Source organism: Wasmannia auropunctata, unplaced genomic scaffold (genome assembly GCF_000956235.1).
Source record: "Wasmannia auropunctata unplaced genomic scaffold, wasmannia.A_1.0 LD336074.1, whole genome shotgun sequence".
Classification (NCBI taxonomy): domain Eukaryota; kingdom Metazoa; phylum Arthropoda; class Insecta; order Hymenoptera; family Formicidae; genus Wasmannia; species Wasmannia auropunctata.
This window is the reverse complement of record NW_012026816.1, coordinates 1,307,742-1,327,309: the sequence shown is the minus strand read 5'-3', so window position 1 is coordinate 1,327,309 and position 19,568 is coordinate 1,307,742. Positions and strand designations below refer to the sequence as shown.

The window sequence follows — 19,568 nt, the reverse complement described above, 5'->3', positions numbered from 1 at the left end:
ATAGCCGCGCATATATGGTACGTGCTAGTATGCATATATATACTTGTAATATCCAGTTATAGAAATTACACGCACAAACAATTGTTTAAAGAATTGAAACTCTTCTGAGACGTTTATAATTTCCCCTGCCAAAAAACAGAATGTAAGAATAGCCTGCAACAAAAGTGATAATAAAGTGAGAATGTGAGGAAAAGTAGGGAGTTTGGATGATCCGGAGAGGACAGAAGAGATAAACAGGCTGTGGAAGAAGGAAGAAGGCCTCTGGACAACGATGGTGTGGGTTAATCGGTGTGAAGAGGATAACTATTCAGCCCTAGTAAAACTTCGAGCTAGAACCGGATCGGCTTACAAGCGACACTTCAAATTGGAGATAGCTGTCGAGGAGCAACGAAGAATTAGGAACTCGTTCAGAAAGAGAGGGGCGTGGTGCAGAACTGACCTGGAACGAGGCCTGATAGACTAAAAAACGACATTATCGTGTCGTCTTCCTGCCCAGAATCCGGCGGCCTTTTGGCTCTCTCTCGCTTTGGCTTTCTTTCATCCTTGGTTGGTTTTCACAGGTACGTTTTATTGAAAGTATATACTTTATATATGCGAGCGATTCAAATGTCTCGATATTAGAGACCGGGGCTCGTTGGTACAGTTTTCACAATTTAGACATTCCTGTTTTTAAACAACTATTTATTATGATTAAACTATATTAATATAGTAGAATAAACCTTTCACTACATTTTCATGCCAGAAACGATTCTGTATACTGTATAGTTTCTTTCTGTAGTAAGTGAAATACGAACATGCTGCAATGTAACCAATTTACCCCGATAGTCGAGTAAATTGACACATGTCACAATATGAGTTGCTTAAGCGGTAAACTCCATATTAAATTAATGAGAGCATAATAGCAGTAAAAACAGATCGCAGATATGTATTTCTTTAAAAAAGATCGCATCTTTTAGAGTTATTTTGTAATGATTAAATAGGAAAATGCTGTTAGAGAATAATAAATGTAAACTATTTTAAGTGTAACTTATTTCAATACAGAAATATTAAATAAAAAACTTTTTGTCATAATGTAATTAAATGGTTACACGCTTCTTACAATAAATTAAACTAATCTAACTTTAAATACGAGCCAACGTGTCCCATCCTTACAGATATATAATTTAGATCATTTTATTATAATAAATTATGATTATTACTCAAAATAACATGTTGTATAGTAACAAAAACTTTTCTTTTATCTAATAATAGGGTAAAGTAGCGTAATTTGGTCATAGTGTAATTTGTGTTAACAACATTTTTTTAGTACTGCAGTCGTACCAGACAGTTGTCGTTTATGTTATTAAATTGTCACTGTATTAGCTCACTTTTGATAAAATATAGAGCTAAATAGTGTTAATTTTTGTTCGGCAGAACAAAGCAAAAAAATTGTGAAAAATAATTAAAATTGACATTATTTTATTTTGTGAAGTGGTGATTTTTTCGTGATTTGGTGTAGGTAATGTGTGTTATGATGTGGTTTTTTATTCTCTTTCATGTGATTAATCGCGTTTCGGTGTGAAGTGCGTAGAAAAATTTTTACACCATTTTGTACGGGCGGTGCACCAACAGTATGTTATCGATCAATTGATTTCAATAAATTTCTTTCTTGATTCTCATTTTTATTGTTTTCATTGTTCATATATAGATTTTCACAAAAGAACCAGAGATAGCACTTGTTGAATACTTGAAAAAGTGTGGAGATTTTTATTACCGTAAGATCTCAGTATATGGAAGATTAATTTCAATGTTTGTGTGCTTTTTTTCAATGAAATTAATAAAAAAACTAATTAAAATTTGAAAATATGCTTTTTTAGCTTTATTTTATAATTTATTTTTTAAGAATTCTTAGGATTTATACGATTTTTATACCAAATTATGCTATAAAAAAAATCTCGATTTTTTGTGTTCCAGGAAAATAATCATATTTTTTTTTGCGATGAGATAGAAGGTAGGTATATTCGAGAAAAAGTTGCGCTAAGTCTTTACCTTTCTAACGGTATATTTGATTTCATGAAATTCGAAAAAATACGAGTTTTAGAGTCGTTCAAAAAAAAGTTGGCCAAATTACGCTATACTCTCCTACATCATTTAAATTTCTCTTTTCAGCTGAAGAACATTAATACGAAATTTTGAAACACTTGAAAATTTACTTGCCTTCTCTCAAATTAAATTTTTCTCTTTACTGAAATACTTGTTTGATTTAAATGCAACTTATTGTTAGAGATATGAGCCTATGTTAGAGATATTTTACTGTAACTTTTTCATTGTTTCTTTAATCATAAATACATAAACGGAACGCAGTACCAACTTGCCTCTTGTGCCAACGAGCCCCGGTCTCCCCTAACGATAAAAAGCAATATCGGTAATCCTCAAAGTATTATAAGCTAATCACCAATTTAAACTCATTTTCGGCCTAAGTATAATCGTGACGTCGAGCGATTAGATTCGAAACCGACGACAGCGGTTCACGGAATCTTTTTACGGTCTGTTCTTTTTACCTGAACTGGCTAAACTAGTTAACAGTTTATCTTTCTCTTTCTACATTGGAAGAAGAAAGATAAATTCTAAAAGCTAAAAAGAACAGGCCTAATATCTTTTTGAAGGGACGATGCAATCGTTAAATTTCTCCAAAAATTACTGAGCTCGTCAATGTCGTGGATAGTTCATGCTGTTAATGTACCTTAGAAGGCGAAAGTTGCGACGTCTGCGGACCTCAAAGAGGCTTGTGAAAGGATGTGCGATACGCGAGCATTTTCGAGCCCGTGGCTTAACTGGATGTTTTTTTCTCTGTGTAGAAACGAATTGAAAGATATTCAATTGATGAAGATCGCACAGCGCTAGGAATGACTGCCTTCAGTTCCATCTTCCTGGGTGTTTGGGGAGTGTTTGTCGTCATTTTGATAAAAGGTTCGTACGTCCATTTCATATACCCCTCACACACAAAGCTTTATGTTTCAACATTTTTCGCTAACGTGATCTCAACTCAAAATATAGAAAAATCTTGACGTTTCCACTATCTTGCTTGTCATCACTTTACAAACATTATTTATAATGCCTACCGTAATAATATTTTCTTCTTATGCAAAACAGAATTATGTAAAATAAAACAATCTTATTTGATAAAACATTAGCTTAATATAGTTGTTAATCATTTTAATTCTAATATATTTATAAAATTTTTACATTTTTCTTAATAAATTTTTATGTAAGAAATTCGAGAGTATTAAACTTTACATTTTATTAAACGTTGGATCATAATTTGATGATTGTGATATTGCTGTAACATTGCTTTATTATAAAAGCGATTACGAAATCCGACACATTTACCTAATGCGATTCGATTTGTCCAAAGAGTCCTTTGTCTTTTCTTTACACGAAACAATGCATTTATCTAATACTTATAAAATTAAGCTGACTTATCGGATTTCTCAGAGAGATTATTTCGCTCGTTAATAACAAAACATTTACAGAGTCGACTCCCGTTTATAGCTGGAATGATTGGTGGTCCTACGATGGTAATTCTGGTAAGCCATCCGGATCGGTTGTTTTTATATCATTATCGGTAATATTCCCTTCTTCTCTATTATCTAACATCACTCATAAAAAAAATGTCCTCGATTATTCAAAGGTCCTCTTTTTTGGAGCATGAAGCCAGAATGGCGACTCTGTGAAGAGGGTAAAAGACAATCACCGATCAATATTGAACATGCTCGAGTGACATTTAAAAGTACTCTTTTACAACCCCTTCATCTGGACGAACATAGAATTAATGGCGTACTAGCGAACACCGGTCATGGCGTCGTATTTACCGTGGAGAACGATACTCGCCATCCCGTCAAAATGTCCGGCGGCACGCTCGATTATCATTATCAGTTTCACGAGATTCATCTGCACTTTGGTTCGAACGATTCCATCGGCAGTGAGCATACTATTGACGGACGCGCATTCCCTGTCGAAGTATGGACAGAAACAAATATAATATTCTCCGACACTCTTCGCGATTTTTTGTTTCCATCTTCAAAGCTTGTTTATGAAAATTAAAAGTTTAATCAAAATTAAATTTTCGTTGACGTGCTAAATAAAAAGATCTGTTTAAAAATAAAGGATACTGTTTCGTTAAAAAGAAAGAAAAAGTTCTTTAATCTTGAGTCTAAACATACCTTTGTTCTTGTAGCTTCAGATATTCGGCTTCAACTCGCAGCTCTACAACAACTTCTCAGATGCCCTGCACAGAGAGAAAGGGATCGTCGCGGTGTCGCTTCTTTTACAGGTACACGTCCAATCTCTCCCATAGATGTTTATCGCATGTCAAATAAAGATCACAGTAAGCGATAGTTATAGGTATTTTCTCGGTCCTTTTCTAGGTGGGCAATGTCTCGAACCCGGAGCTGCAAACGTTGACGCAACAGCTGGATAAAATCAAATACAAAGGTGAGAAATCCAATAATGTAATGAATTCCGGAATAACAGTGCGGCGAAGTACTGAAGTAGCGATCAATTTAGCAAAAGCGATAATTTAATTTTAGCTGACAAATTTTAGCTGCGCGAGTTTAAAGTACTCAGGGGATTCTCATATCAGTCAAGATTAACATATCGAATGAATTAATGCAGGATTATGTTTCTTTCATAATGACAACGAATAACGACGCGAATAAATATTTATAAAATGTCATTTCTTGCAGTGGTACTGAATTAACAGCGATACTTAATTCAATTGACACATTTCATTAACGAAACACATTAAGAAGTTTCTCCGATAAACTAATAATTAGTAAAGGTTAAAATACTTATACATGTGTTTTTTATTCCTTCTTTTTTCTTAATAAATTTATATCTTGAAGTAACAATTCGAATTAAAATGTTGCAAGATTGATGTACCTTCGAAAGATTGATGGTAGCATGCGTTGTAACTTTCTAAGACTTCGTGCGGTGGTTGTCGTTAACTTTTGTCGAGAAGACAAATCGACAATTACTATTATTCTTTAACTCCTTTAGGAACACAAGTGCTTTTTGACGTATGCAAACGATTGAACAGTATGTATGATAACTTTAGCGATACATAACAATATATCAGCTGTACAGTAGCGTCTGGTGGACAATTAGACAGTAACACGCATATGTACACACCGCACATGTAACCATACGTGTACGTGAAAGAAATTGACGTATGAATTCAGTATTATCGATTGTATGAATTGCACAGGGCAAACTGTGGAAATTAAGCATTTCGGAGTGCGCGAACTTGTGCCGGACACGAATTACATGACGTACAACGGTTCCATCACGATGCCGGCGTGTCACGAGTCCACCACATGGATCATCATGAGTAGGCCTATATACATCACCAACTTGCAAGCAAGTATCGCCTTTCTCTTCATCGGTTTTTATAAAACATCCGTATAAAACGAACATATGTGTGTGAGAGAGGGATGAGGGTGTGGGAATGTGGAGGCGTGTGAGCGTGAGTGTGTGTGTGTGTGTGTGTGTGTGTAATCGGTAAAGTATAATTTTTATTTTTTATCTTTTGAGAAAGAGAGTATGATATTTAAATAAAATAGTCAAGCTTACTCTTTATATGAACAAATTATATCTCTAAATTATAAGTATCTCATTCACGAGTGGAAATATTATACTATTATTCTATTAAATTTAAACTATTGAAATATTATCTTTTTGTCTATCTTATACCTCAAATACCTCTATAAAAAACACAAAAATATTTAAAAAATATTAAACTTGATATAATTTACGTATTCTATTTTATATAATATTTAATTTTATAATTATTAGCTACACGCTCTGAGACAATTAAGGCGGAATTTACCGGATTACGGGATAAGCGTACCACTTGCGAATAACTTTAGACCACCGCAACCCCTTCATGATCGTATTGTTTGGGGAGGCCTTCGAAAATGTGATGGTATGCCATTACAACATAACATGTATCTTCTTTGTTACAAGAGTTCATCGCGGTAATTTTTATATTATTTGTTTAGAGCCTAACGATCACCATGTACGAACGTCCATATGTTTGTTACCTGAAACAAATGAGGACCATGACTAAAGCCGCACACATACGTAAATTTAATAAACGAGCAAATATATACAAGAGGAAATCCCATTAGACGACAATGGCATCGTATCCGTGGCATTACTTTTTAATCCCTATTTGCATTGCTACTCTCGGTCATGTAATTGTGATGACCGAAATATCATACAATCTAAGGATTATTACTTAACAAGTAATCCTGTAGTTTTCTTTTAAAAATATCTAATAAAGTAAATCTTGCAAATTAAGTCGGAAACTGTTCCATAATTTAGTAACACAATAATGACTTGACTGACCGTTTGTAAAATTCAGTGTGATACAGAAGCAAAGAGAAAGTGTTATTTTAAGCTCTATAGTGTCTCGCTGTGTCATGTTGCATTTATATTCAAATCAATTGTAAACGAATGCTTGCAGGAGCTTTATAATGCTCAATGGAATAATTTAAATTGTTTATGATTTAATTTCAAAAATTAATCTTAGGCCAATGAAGCTGATTAAACTATAGGGTGATATGTTCATTCTATCTGACTTGAAACGGGCATAAACGTTAAAAGCTTTCTACAGCCGTAAGTTATGTTCAGCTGAAATTAATGTCTATAAGGACGGAATAACACTGTCCGACAAAATTTGATTTCTTTTGTCTTCGTACTGTGAAGTGTCATTTCTCGGAGATTTTTGGTCGCTGAATTTGAATCCGCGCTCAGAAAAATTCTATCACGTCACATTTTTTAGGAAAATAAGATAACACAGGCCAAAAATGATGCTTTTGAACGTCATTGCGTGTAAAAGAATTTTATTTTTTCAATTTCATCCATATTATTTTAAACTGCTACCTTTTATCTTCAAAATAAATTTTGTTTTTGTTTTTGAAAGATTTTTTACACCGAGGTACATGGGTTTGAAGTTAGAGTTTAGACATATCATGTATAGCTATAACCTATAAGTAAGTGTTTTATCTTAGTTTGCACGTATATTTATTGTTGTGGTTGTGATTTGTGTTTCTTGGACTTGATATTCCGAGGTTAGCAGTCGCTAGAAGATCATTCAGCCACGATATGTGTACCTTCTCCAACCTCAGGTAAGTTCCAGACGACATAGTAATTTCAAACCCACATAACTTGATTTTTTTTAATCGTACAGAAATAAAGAAAAATTCATTTTTTCCTACATATTTGCTTAATTATGCTACGAAATGAAATAACATCGAGAATAAGTCAACTGTTTGTCAAAAACTCTGCTCTGTTGATTTTGTCTTTTAAAACACTCGGCACGTAAGCTTGATATTTCTCTACGTAATTACCATTACTGTAATACTGTGATTAAAAATGTAAACTGCTCAGAGCAAAGCAAGAAAATTTGCAAGAAAATCTTTGTGGTATTTATTTTAGATCGATTCTCGATATATGTATAATAACAAAAGAGGAAATAAATGACAACATGATCTCTGTATATTTACAGCAAATTATTACCAAGTAATAGATTATTGATTTCCGTTATACAAAAGATCGCTTTTGCTTTCAAGTTTTGAAAATAACGGTTTCTTTAATTTATAGCAAATTTTTACCAAGTAATAGATACTTATTGATTTTTCGTTATACAAAAGATCGCTTTTGCTTCCAAGTTTTAAAAATAACGATCTCTTAAACGGACCGAATGCGATGATTGATACGATACGATACGATTGATACGATTGGCTCATTGTCAAAGCAGGAATGTATACCGCGTCAGTGTAACTGAACAACGAGACAATAAGAATAACACAAGAAGTATTTGTGGAGTTAAAGGGATGTGGCGAAAGGGGTAAAGACACAGAGACAAATAAAAGCTGTTTGTTGAGTAGCAACATGAGTACAGAAAGATCAAGAGGAATCTAAATGAACATCAAGTATTTTGACGGAAGAAGAACGAGGAATTAATAAACAGTGGTCCTTATAAGTACCTTATAAGTACCATTGCAATACTCAAGGCGACAATTTTTTTGTTTATTTCAAGTAAAAAAGTTCGTATAAACATGTGTCCTAAGCGGCTTCGTATCCGAGATGTTTTCAAAAAAATTTAAACATATAAGTAGTAATAATATATTTACATTTGTAGTAATAATTTTAAATTTTTTTTTAAACCCTATATTCGAAAACTAAGCTGCTTAGAACACATGTTTATATAAACTTTTTTACTTGAAATAAACTAAAGAATTGTCCCCTTGAGTCTGGCACTTCGTATGAGTTTACAACTTTCCACGCGAAATGAGATTCCAATTAAAATCTATATTTAAATTTGAATTAAAATTTGATTTGGATTAGATTAATTTTTTTCAGAGTGAAGCTCTGCCTCCGTAGGCGAGGGAGGGGAGAGAGGGCAAAACTCACTATGAACACGCATACACTTTACAATGCAAAGCAAGATCCTACATAAGCTTATAACTTTTCACCCGAAGTTCCACATGGGTGTACATTTTCTATTTCGCGCAGATTTCGATCATGATAACGCATGCATGTGTATAGCCAAAGCTGCACATGTACGCAAATAAACGAGCACACAATAGGAAGTCTCATCAAGTGATAGCATCGTAGCCATCGTATTCATAGCACTACCTTAGTCCCAATTTGAATCGCTACTCACAGTATACACAATTATCGTTGTTCGCTTATATCTACTAATTGTATGCTCATATAAAGAGGGAGAAGGAGAACCGGAGAATAGAGAAAAGAGAGAGAGAGAGAGAGAGATTCGCGATTTCCCACTTTTGATATTCCGCGTTGTATAGTTGAGAATTTGTTATATATCTTCCAATATCGAATGTGAACACATAGCATAGCAAAATTATTGTTCTTCTTCTCTATATTATAGTGTATACCTAGAGCGTAATACAAACTACGTTCATTCTCGTGGAAATTTAATTTTGCGAGAGTTTTCTAATGGCATGCAATGTTGCATCAATTGTATTGATGACTAAAATAAAATTTTCGCATAAAGTAGACACCATATTTTTATAAATTCCAAACAAAATGATTATATTATCGCAGTAAAGTTGTTAATGTGCTGAATAATAAACATACAGTCGAGATTAAAAATATGTATTACGAGCTAATTATACGAGTGTAAAATATATGGCTTGTACACAATACATATTTGAGACGATTACATGATGGCATAATTATGTGTTTATATATAATATTTAGTCTGTCAGGATTCCAAGAATTGTTAAATTAATCCCATTTTGAATATACATATTATCAAGTAATATATATACTTACTTAAGAAAAGTCACAGGTAAATTATATTGCTTTTCTTCACTAATGTCTTTTTTTATATTTCATTTATATTCGTAAAATATTTCCTGGATATATGTAGAAAACATTTTGTTAACAAAAATTAAAATTAAACATTTTTAACAATAATAAAAAATAATCATTATTTATAATAGTCAAAGAAGTTATCGAGAGAGATACTTCGGATGACATCTACCACGTTTCAATTCAGGTATAACTCGGTGGATGAAGCAGTTCAAAAAGCTCTTCTGATAAATTTTAAAGTATACATTGCATTATATAAATAATACATTATTGATATTTATGTAACTGTAATATAAAACAATAAATAACAAAATTAAAAATTGCGATATGAGTAGATTATTTTCCAAAGTGTACGCAAGAAAGATCAATTTATCGATATTTCCTGCAACGTGAATAAGTAATATTACTATCAGTCGAGAATATTACGATAGTAGATAAATTTATATAAATAAAATGTTACGTTACTACAGTCAAATTTCTGTGTCGCAATGTTCCACCATCGATAAACGTGCATCTGCAATTTCCACGTGCTGGAAAAAGCAACGTGCATCCTCGCGTTCGAGTCGATCGAGTCACCCTCGTTTTAATTAAAGAAAAAAGACGGAGGTTGAATGAGAAAGTACCACTGATATGTATTTCAGTGGAATGTACGTATCAACTCTGCACGAGACACGAGTTAACGGTCTATACCACTCCACGAATGGGTTTGACAATGAAAGCCGGCATTGCAGCTGCATACGCATTCGCGCATAAGCACTCGTCCAGTAAGATGATTTCCCTAATTTGCCCGTTAGATCGACGAAAGGTTAATTAATCCGAAGTTCCGAACTGGAGTCAGCGAACTCCCGGGAGATCGGTCGATTTGATACCTTGACATACGTTTAATTAATCACGCACTAATTAACTCCGGCGTGATTAACTGCCCAGGATTTTTTTTGTTCATGCAGATTTCACCGAGAAGAATCAAGTTTATCGCACACGTTGTATCCTCCCTTTTATAAATCACTCTATGCATTCCCCGCTGCGCGTGGAGATGAACGTGAAGAGTCACGCGTGAATACATTAAAAATGTTTCCTACTGTAGGACGTGATCGTCAACGACGATAAAAACTTTGTAACGGAAATAAAACCTCGACGATAATTGCCACGGCGAATTTTTTTCACGTGCAACTAGACGTAAATTCTACGCCCGACGGTATCATAATTTCGCAATGTTAAACTAACTCGTGTAATACGACAGGAAGAGAAAGAATTATATAACGTGTACGTATTTCTGGCAACATTCCTCTGATAAAAAATATTTTAGATATTTAACTAAATATTTATTTTAACCTTCCAAATGAAGTATGATCGAATGAATTAAACGGAGCGCTAACGTGAAAAGCGAAAATCGTAACCAATAACATCGCCACTCACCACTGCTATAACATTCACGTTCGCATCGTATAGTTTTTATGTTTCTGAGGAACGATCAACATGGATGAAATATATTTGCTACGGTGACCGTTACGGCATAAAAAGCGCATAAATTATCCTAACAACTTGCGAGCGCGTGAATGTAAATTATTTAAGGGCTTAATGAAAGCACCAAGCGCAGAATTAAACTTTCCACGTTGTCATTCGGTGAATGCAATTTCCTTTTTCGGAAGTTGCATCGGCGTGCACGGGAGCAATATAAATGGCCTTAGGTGCGCGGATCAATATGTGCAAATATTGGTAAATTGCATACTTAAACAGTCTGATTTGTTGTCCCATAATTTAAGGTCATTACCAGGCACATAATTATGAAACACGATGGACTTGGGGCGATTAAATTAAGGTTAACGTAATTAAACCCGTCTGCCATCACACCACTTTAATCTCTTGATCACCATGTGGACTTTCAGAAATAAATTAGATCGTTTATTCAAATAAGTACGCCTCGATAAAATTGTTAATAAAATCATTTACTGTGAGAAAGCAAATGTTTACTTAATTTTGTTACAAAGAGGCCTTGTTATATAAATTTATAACATAGTATTATTTAAAACGTAACAATCTCATTTAAGAATAAAAATCATTCGATATCAGAATAAATTTTTATTGCCCCTTCGGGAATGACAATATTTTACACCGTCAAACTACGTTAGACATTTAAAAAAGATGAAAAATGGTATCAGCCAAAAATTTCAATATTAGTAAAAAATAAAAAATGAAATGCATCAGCGGAATTTTCATAATGATTCAAAAATTTTATACAAAAATAACTACTCCACTGGTCTGTAGAAAAACTCGCGCAGAACTCGTCGCGACTGCAACCGTTTTGAGCGCGACGAAACATTTTGATGCAATACTTGAAACGTACAAGATACAAAAGTTGTGAAGCAGCAAACTTGGGCAATTAAATTTCTCGCTCTCAAGCGCGCTATAAGAAATTATCTTGCGGTTGGACGACCATAAAGAGCAGACTCCACTTAGCATGCCCGCAGTTTCCAAGCAATATTTGCTGTGGCAAAACTGCAAATTTTAATTTGCTAGAAACGAATCTAACACAAGCGTAAGATTTTCGTTTCCGTACCTTTGACGATGGAAAGGCCGCATTGAAGTGATTTTTATAATATGTCATTTTTTTATGATTTATTAACCCATAAAAGTAATTGCAAAACAAACTCGAGAGAGAAAAAGAGCTTGTTGTTTATCTTGCGCATGATGAGTTCGCCTGCGGAAAAGATAATACGCACGAATATATTTTACATATCGAACAGACGTTTGCGAAAACATTTTGAGAAACTTCCACGGAAGACTGAACTCGAATTATTTATCGGATCTTCGCAGCGCGGAACTTCGCAACGCGCTGCAATATTCACTGATGCGACTTCTTCTTCCGACGACGACGAGTAGAAACTTTACGTGTTATTGCTTTAACACGAACAATATTTGAGCGATATTTTATACGTCTAATATGTTCGGATATATCGAGTCCAACGTCGAACCGAATTATATGCGTTCACTTGTCAGTAACTTTTCCCACGGCATTTCTGCATTCTGCAGTTACCCTCGTTACCTCGCGTGTAATCAGTTATACCACTTTTATCGCCCCTTCTTGAGGGAATGACACATGTCGTTTACAACGCTGTATAACATTTTACATGAATGGTTTTGCGTTTAAAACGACTTCGTCGTGAATAACCTTTATCGCGGCCTTAACTTAACAAGATCCTCGAGAAAAAAAATGTTCACAAGGATCTCGATGATATCGGAAGCTTGAATTATATATATATGTACTTGAAATCCGATAGGCGTGTATATACGGACGCGCGTTGCGCACGGTTAGCGTAACACAGTTATTACTGACGTGTAGTTACCTGCACGGCTTTAGTTGCTTTTCAATATGCGGGTACATGTTGTTCGTGCACACGGATTTTGTAATACACGTGAGACTTGTAGTCGTGTCAGATTACGGCTGGCAAAAACGGGAGAGATATCCAATAATAAAAACGTACATCGCATACACGTTGGTTAAGTAACTCGGTTTAACGAACGGCCTGTATCCTTTGACCACTATACCAAATAATTCAGATTTTTTTATGCATGAAAGTCCGTTTAATACGAAACATGTGCGCACGGGTTAAAAAAAAAACACATTTATTGAAAGTATACAAATTTCTGCTTCATGTACGGACTTTTTAGTCAATTTACGTGAACGACTTTTTTTTAACAATTTAAGCTTAAAATTTATTAATGTCAAATGTTTTGTTACAGTTAATATCCAATTCTGAATGAACTTCTTAAAGTAGCAAAAGTAAATTTGCAAAATGTTATCTAAAATAGCTTGAGATTAATTGAACAGCTAATTGAATTACTTTGTTATTTATTCTTACGTAAAAGTTATTATTAGCCAACGTTTATCGGCATTCCCCCATTTACGCAAAAGCGACTCCAGATTGATTAAAGAGCCTTGTACGTGTAAAGGAACACGCGGGGGATTCCAAGTCTTACTATTTACGCGCGTATCTGTCGTGGAGAGTCGAGAAGAAGATAGCGACTTGCCACTCGAACTAATAACGAGAGGAAACCAGGCTGATAATAGATGTTAAAGCATGGGAGAGAGAGAGAGAGAGAGAGAGCGAGCAAAAGTGCGATAGTGTCTATCGCGTCAGAGATTCACATGCACTTAGATAAAACGATGCCCCTTTGACCCGATGTCCAGTGTTTAAAAAAACGATACGTTCTTGCCGGCAAGACGTATGTACGGGCGGGACTTGGTCGGGGGAAAAGCTCTCGCATTTACGTCTCGCCGTCCGCGTCGCTCAAAGAAAGCCTTCGCCACGGCTGCATCCCCCGTGAATAACGTTCGTTATTCGTCCTGGAAGTGAGTTTATTACATTGTGAACGGGCACTACGGGGTTTTACAGCTAGGTATCCGGCAGGATATAAAACGTCGTTGGCATACAAAGTGCAAAAACGTAACCAGGTAGGGAATCCTTTCTCTCGTGACGTACCTCTCTCTTTCTCTCTCTCTCTCTCCTTCAGCTTTCTTATCTTCATTTATCTAACACCTTCGCGGTAGCTGAAACTCAAGCTACCTCCACCGCTCTGAAGAAATAGGAATAATGGATCCTATCGTTGTATTCTTTAACAAATCGATTTCTCCTAAGCGAGAATTTAATTACTCATCGCTATCTGCAAAAAAGGTCGCCAATCTCGTTCGAAAATGTTTTCATTATATCAAATGTCAGTTTAAATTCTCGTAGAATCTAACTAAAAATGTTGACAATTTTATTTTTAAAATTGAATACGTTAAATAGTCTTTTTTTAATAAAACATTTTTTAAATACACATTTGCCCACCAAGTGAAATAATATCAAGAATAGGTCAACCATAAATTTATCAAAAACTGCTCTGGTGTTGACTTCTTCTTTTAAAACACTCGGCACGTAAGCTTGATCGATATCTCGCTACGCTGTAATTACCGTTACTGTAACGCCGTGATTAAAAAAGTAAACTGCTCAGAGCAAAGCGAGAAATTCTTCGTGGCATTCATTGCTTTTAGATCGATTCTCGATATCGAATAACAAAGAGAGGAAATAAATGAATAAACATAAAGTCTGTTAGAAAATGCAAAAATATCGATTACTCTTTGTAATCTTTTGCATAGTTTGTGCGAATAAATGAATTTGAAACTACTTTGATGATGCTCATGTGTCACCAAGTTTTGTTGCATTTATTATTATACATACATATATATATTTGATAAGCAGCACGCCGCGACGTGAATCTGAGTTTATTAAATTATTTATTAATCTAACAATAAGCGGTATTTTTTAATACGATTTTACTTAACGATTCGAAATTTTGAATTCTTTTAATGCATGCATGAGAACCTGGCTTACCATTTTTATAGAAACTCATTAATTATTATTGAAAGTTCCGATTTTATTTCAAATAATTTTATAATTCTGTTAATACCTCTTTTAATGCCTACGAAGAAAGAAAGAAAAAGCGTTAACTGAGAAATAACGTTTAAGAAAGCGGTGATGCAACTTTATGCATCAACATCGATTTTGCGATGTATCTCTTTGCGGCAGAAAATCTGTTTCGCGAGAAGACGGACGATGTGCCATAATAACATTTGGTTTCGCATCACAGCGCGCGTTCGACGGCTGTATTATAATACATAGAAAATGGTGTGTATTATATTGCATACGGAGAGAAATTCGCCGCGAGACGAGACGAGAGCGCAATCGCGTGACTAGGCGCAGACAGGGGCGAGGAAACATTATTGAGCACGTGCACATAAATGTTTCTGAACAGGCTCGTATTTTACTTCATTCCGCACGATAAGAACCTTCCACCACCGTGATCCGAACAACTCATTTCTGACAACCCATTCATCGTTTTCCGCGGCACGTAACCTACTCTCCACGATTGCGCACTACTTTCAGACGCAGTCGGAACAGATAGAAAACGGCGGTACACACATTTCCTATTCCTATATACACATTTTCTATTATTCCAAGCATAATTAAAAATTTTGTAAGTTTGCAATTTCTGGTCGCGTGCGGCATATTATGACAATTGTTCTATTAGTACAATGTTCTGTAAGCTTTCGAACAAAATGTTTTCATTTCATATAACATTTAGTATTATATAATTTAATATAATAGCTTCCTTTGCTATTGAATATATTATAAAAAGAATTTGACACACCATTCGTACACACGAGTTCTCCGTATTATTCTATATATTAAGAGGTCGGAAATCTAAATTGATAACATGAATCATATCACAGTTACTCAATTTCGTCCACTGCTAAGAGTGTTTACAGATGTCTGTAGCCATTAGAGATACACAGTATCCCAACACTGTCGCGCTACTCCTCTTGATTACAGGAACTCGAGAATAAACTAAGAGAGACGATCGTTGTTTCAATGTTGCCAACGTCGCGGTAATTCTTAACTTACGATGGTTCGAAATTAGAGAGTTCAAATGGTATAAATCTAGACAACAAAATGCGTGTTAGGCAACAGATTTTCTACCGTAATACCGGAAATATCTCTCAATAGTGAATCGAACGTGTTTAAGGTTTGTTTAAGGTGGCAGTTCTCCGCGCCTAGCCTTCCAGGAAAGATACAGAAATGAGATTTTATTTCCCTCAACGTTTTCTGAGCGTGCTTCTGCTGCTCGTCGCTTTGACGTGCGCCGCACAAGCCAGCAGCCTCCGAGCGAGGCGTTCTGTCTGGAATGATATCGGAAACACATTGAACAACATCGGGCAGACAATCAAGGAAACCGTGAAGACCGAAATCGACTCTCTGCTCTACCGACTTTCGACCACCGATCCCGAAACGACCCAGCCGACCTTGGAACCGGAATGGAACGAAACGACGCTATCAGAAGAGAATTGTAAAACGGACGGTCGAGAAATCATAAATACTTCTATTAGATGCCCGCCTGATCATGTAATAGTAAATGGTAAATGTCGAATAAAAGTTCGTCGACGATAAGATTTCATTTTAAAAAATATTGAAAGATTCTTCATATATTTTCACAAATTTTCATCTATTAATAGTTCTTAAATTATAAAATCGAATTTTCCAAAATTAAATATAATATATTTTTAAAAAATATATTATTGTATTTTTTTAATTAATATAAACATCTTACATGTACATAATCATAATTCATTAGCATAGTCCAGAGAATATTTATTTATTCATATCGCACAGCTCTGAGAAAATTTAATTATATGCAGTAAGCGCTGTGACTTGGCAACTCGTAACTCGTCTATCTTTAAAGCCTGTAGGGTATTTATGGAAGATGTAACTATTTTACATTCATGCTACATCGGGGTACGACACATTCGTGACGTGTCAAATAATAACATAGTTACACATTTTACGATTATGTTAATATCAATTAACATGCGAAAACGTGCTGGTTATTAAACAATTATCCTTATACTATGTAACGCTTTGCTAAACAACACAGATATAGCTACTTTATATGGTAGTATATGCTTTATACTGATACGCTTATCAGGTAAATCACGATGTCGACATCAGGCTTGAGTAATAGCGTAATTATACACTTTATAAACGTGGTAATATCATCCACTGGCACTTTGACATAAATTAGTAATTAATTTTTCCAACTACTATAGGAGAAGGGCAAATGGTATTTGCCGTTTAACGCACTACTACACTCGTGGGACCTGATTCATTACGAGTATATTTATTGCTGCCCTCCCCCCCCGTAATTAAAAATTATACATATATATCCATATTGTTTAGGCGCTTTCTCGCTTGCCGCTCACGTCTCTGCGTAAATAAAGTCGAGCGGAATCTCGCTGCTGCTATACTTAGCGTTTTCTTTTACGATCTTCGGGCGATATTTCGCACTCGAGGCCCGCACTAAGTATACTCGTTCGATTTCTAAATTACACCTGTCACGGAATATAAAACGAGAGTTACGGAGGAAGGTGCGCGATAGATCGGGCGGTATAATAATGACGCGGCGATACATATCGAATTCCCTTTTAATGACTGTATCGCGTGTAAACTGTAAAAACGCGATCGAGGAGGTAGATAAGCGTATACATTTGTAGGATTAATATATCGTTTACTTCCCAACCGCGCAAAGCGCCGCCGCGCTATTGTTTCCCTTATCCGCCGCGTATTTCCTCAATTATCAATTACCAATTATTATGCCCGTGACACGGCTCTCCGCGCGCACGAGCAGCCGCACACTCGCGACTGATATACGCATACATTAAACAATTAACGTGGCATACGCATGTCTTCGCGATCGCGAATAAAAATCAATTGATTCGGTGAAGAATAATAATATTCTTAGTTGTATGTATATGAAATATAAACATTTGTTCTTCTAGAATTCGTACAATTGCAGTAAGAGGTTGATTGTAATCAATCCAAATCGACCTGTGTTACTACGCGCGAGATCTCAAATGTTTCGAGTTATTTAAGCTCGGACGATCTTTTCTCATCGCGAGATCGATAGAACACGAATATTTCATATAACGTCCAGCATCGTCTTCCAAACATCGGATCGCTTTCATTACGTTATACCGGAACGTTATTTTATCATTCATTTTACCGGCTTTTCCGCCTCCGCCGTAAAACGTACCTCTGTGAAGACAGGGCTCGTTCGGAATGACTGATTCAATTCGCGCTCCACCACTACGTTTCTTCTACACAACAAAGCGCTCTCGTGCTCCGCGGCGCTTTCGACTCGTCGTCGCCCCGGTGCGATATACCGGTGTTGGAGGGACTCCATATATAGAGTGCAGCTGTCGCTGAATGGAACGAGACCTGAATTTGCGTGATCGCTAATTGTGACTGCAATGCCTCTTTGTGACCACAGCGCGCGCTCCTACACTTCCCCACTTGCACACGTATATCCGTAGAGAGCCGGCCAGATTTCCTGCTCATTGTCAGAAGTAGACGGCCCTCTCGGCACTTGTTGCTCGCACATCGACATTTGTCTGGCGCGCCATTATATCGCGCTGCATTTCACTTCCGACGCCCGCACTCTTTGTCAAGTTAGGCTAGCGCGCGTCGCGCATCGAATCCAAGTGAAATGTGCATCCGCGCGTTTTGTCTTTTCAAGCGAGACCCTGGTAGAGTAGCAGGCTACTGGAAAAGGAAATCATAAAGGAAAATTGTGCCGCAGTGGTGCCTTACGTGTGGCATATCGACCGGTCGTCTTTCGAGAACCACAGTACTTCAGAACTTAAAATACAGAAAATCAAGGAGCAATGTCCGATTAAATAATTCAAAGCGAAGTAGTCCATATCAAAATATTTTCAACTAAAATTGAGTTATTATTACTGTTTTTTTTATGAACACGTTTCTATAAATGGTGTAAAAAAATACAATGTTAAAAAAAAAACCTTTAATAAAATCCAGATCAGTTCACGTGCAGATTATTTGAGTCAATGGAACGCGCGGGACATTGCAGCAGCAGGAAATCGGTGGACTCCCGCGGTTTTACGTAAAACCGCGGCCGAAAAAAGTCGTATTTTTTCTCCCAAGAACGTGATAACGTTTCACCATTATAATTCGCCATCACGACATTACGTCGTGTATTATTCTCGTCGGTATGGTAATCCTTTCTTTGCATCGCTTTATAGGAGCACCGTCTTTATTGGATTTTCGCGACCGACGACGTTTCTGTATTCGACTCTTGAAAAGAATGTTTCATCGCTACTATTCGAAGAAGTAACTTCGAGCGACTGTTCCTTACCTCTCTCCCTTTTTTTATTGTAGCTACTACTTGTTATTGCCGCATGTTCGGGCGGATCTCACGGCTGGGAATTCTTGGCGAGATGTCTTTTGTGGTAATTTGAAATTCAAATAGAAGGAAACATAATGCTTATAAACGATACGAAAATAAGATGGAATTCAATGTGTAAACTCCTAACGACTTTAAAATTAAAAGCGTAAATATATAAACAAGTATCTCCCTTTTTACGAAAATTAGAAATTCTTGTTTATTAATTATAATATATAATTAATAATATATAATTATAAATTAGAATTTCTTGATAAAATTATCAGTCTCTCGAAATCTGTTCTGTTTTAACGATTCGTTTTAGCAAACGTAGCGTCAATTAGAAGGAAATTTCGTTATCGTTTGTTATAATCTTTTAATATTTCGCAATAAATATCGCAAATTGTGTATAA

General features: G+C 35.6%; 2 protein-coding genes across 4 annotated transcripts; both read left to right on the top strand.

Moving 5' to 3' along the window:
• Positions 1-316: 316 nt before the first annotated feature.
• Positions 317-6,339, top strand: LOC105449589 (carbonic anhydrase-related protein 10-like). The gene is made up of 9 exons (XM_011688869.1): positions 317-560; positions 2,838-2,949; positions 3,513-3,566; positions 3,671-3,999; positions 4,217-4,312; positions 4,407-4,473; positions 5,246-5,397; positions 5,833-5,962; positions 6,039-6,339. Exons 2-9 carry the CDS (start codon positions 2,886-2,888, stop codon positions 6,104-6,106), a joined length of 960 nt encoding a protein of 319 aa, XP_011687171.1. The 5' UTR covers positions 317-560; positions 2,838-2,885; the 3' UTR covers positions 6,107-6,339.
• Positions 6,340-13,603: 7,264 nt separating this feature from the next.
• Positions 13,604-16,387, top strand: LOC105449588. 3 transcript variants are annotated; one of them, XM_011688868.1, is made up of 2 exons: positions 13,604-13,735; positions 15,949-16,387. In XM_011688868.1, exon 2 carries the CDS (start codon positions 16,002-16,004, stop codon positions 16,368-16,370), a length of 369 nt encoding a protein of 122 aa, XP_011687170.1. In that variant the 5' UTR covers positions 13,604-13,735; positions 15,949-16,001; the 3' UTR covers positions 16,371-16,387. The 3 variants fall into 3 exon arrangements, with proteins under 3 accessions (XP_011687170.1, XP_011687169.1, XP_011687168.1); XM_011688867.1 differs by having other exon boundaries at positions 13,604-13,837; positions 15,960-16,387; XM_011688866.1 differs by having other exon boundaries at positions 13,604-13,837.
• Positions 16,388-19,568: the final 3,181 nt, after the last annotated feature.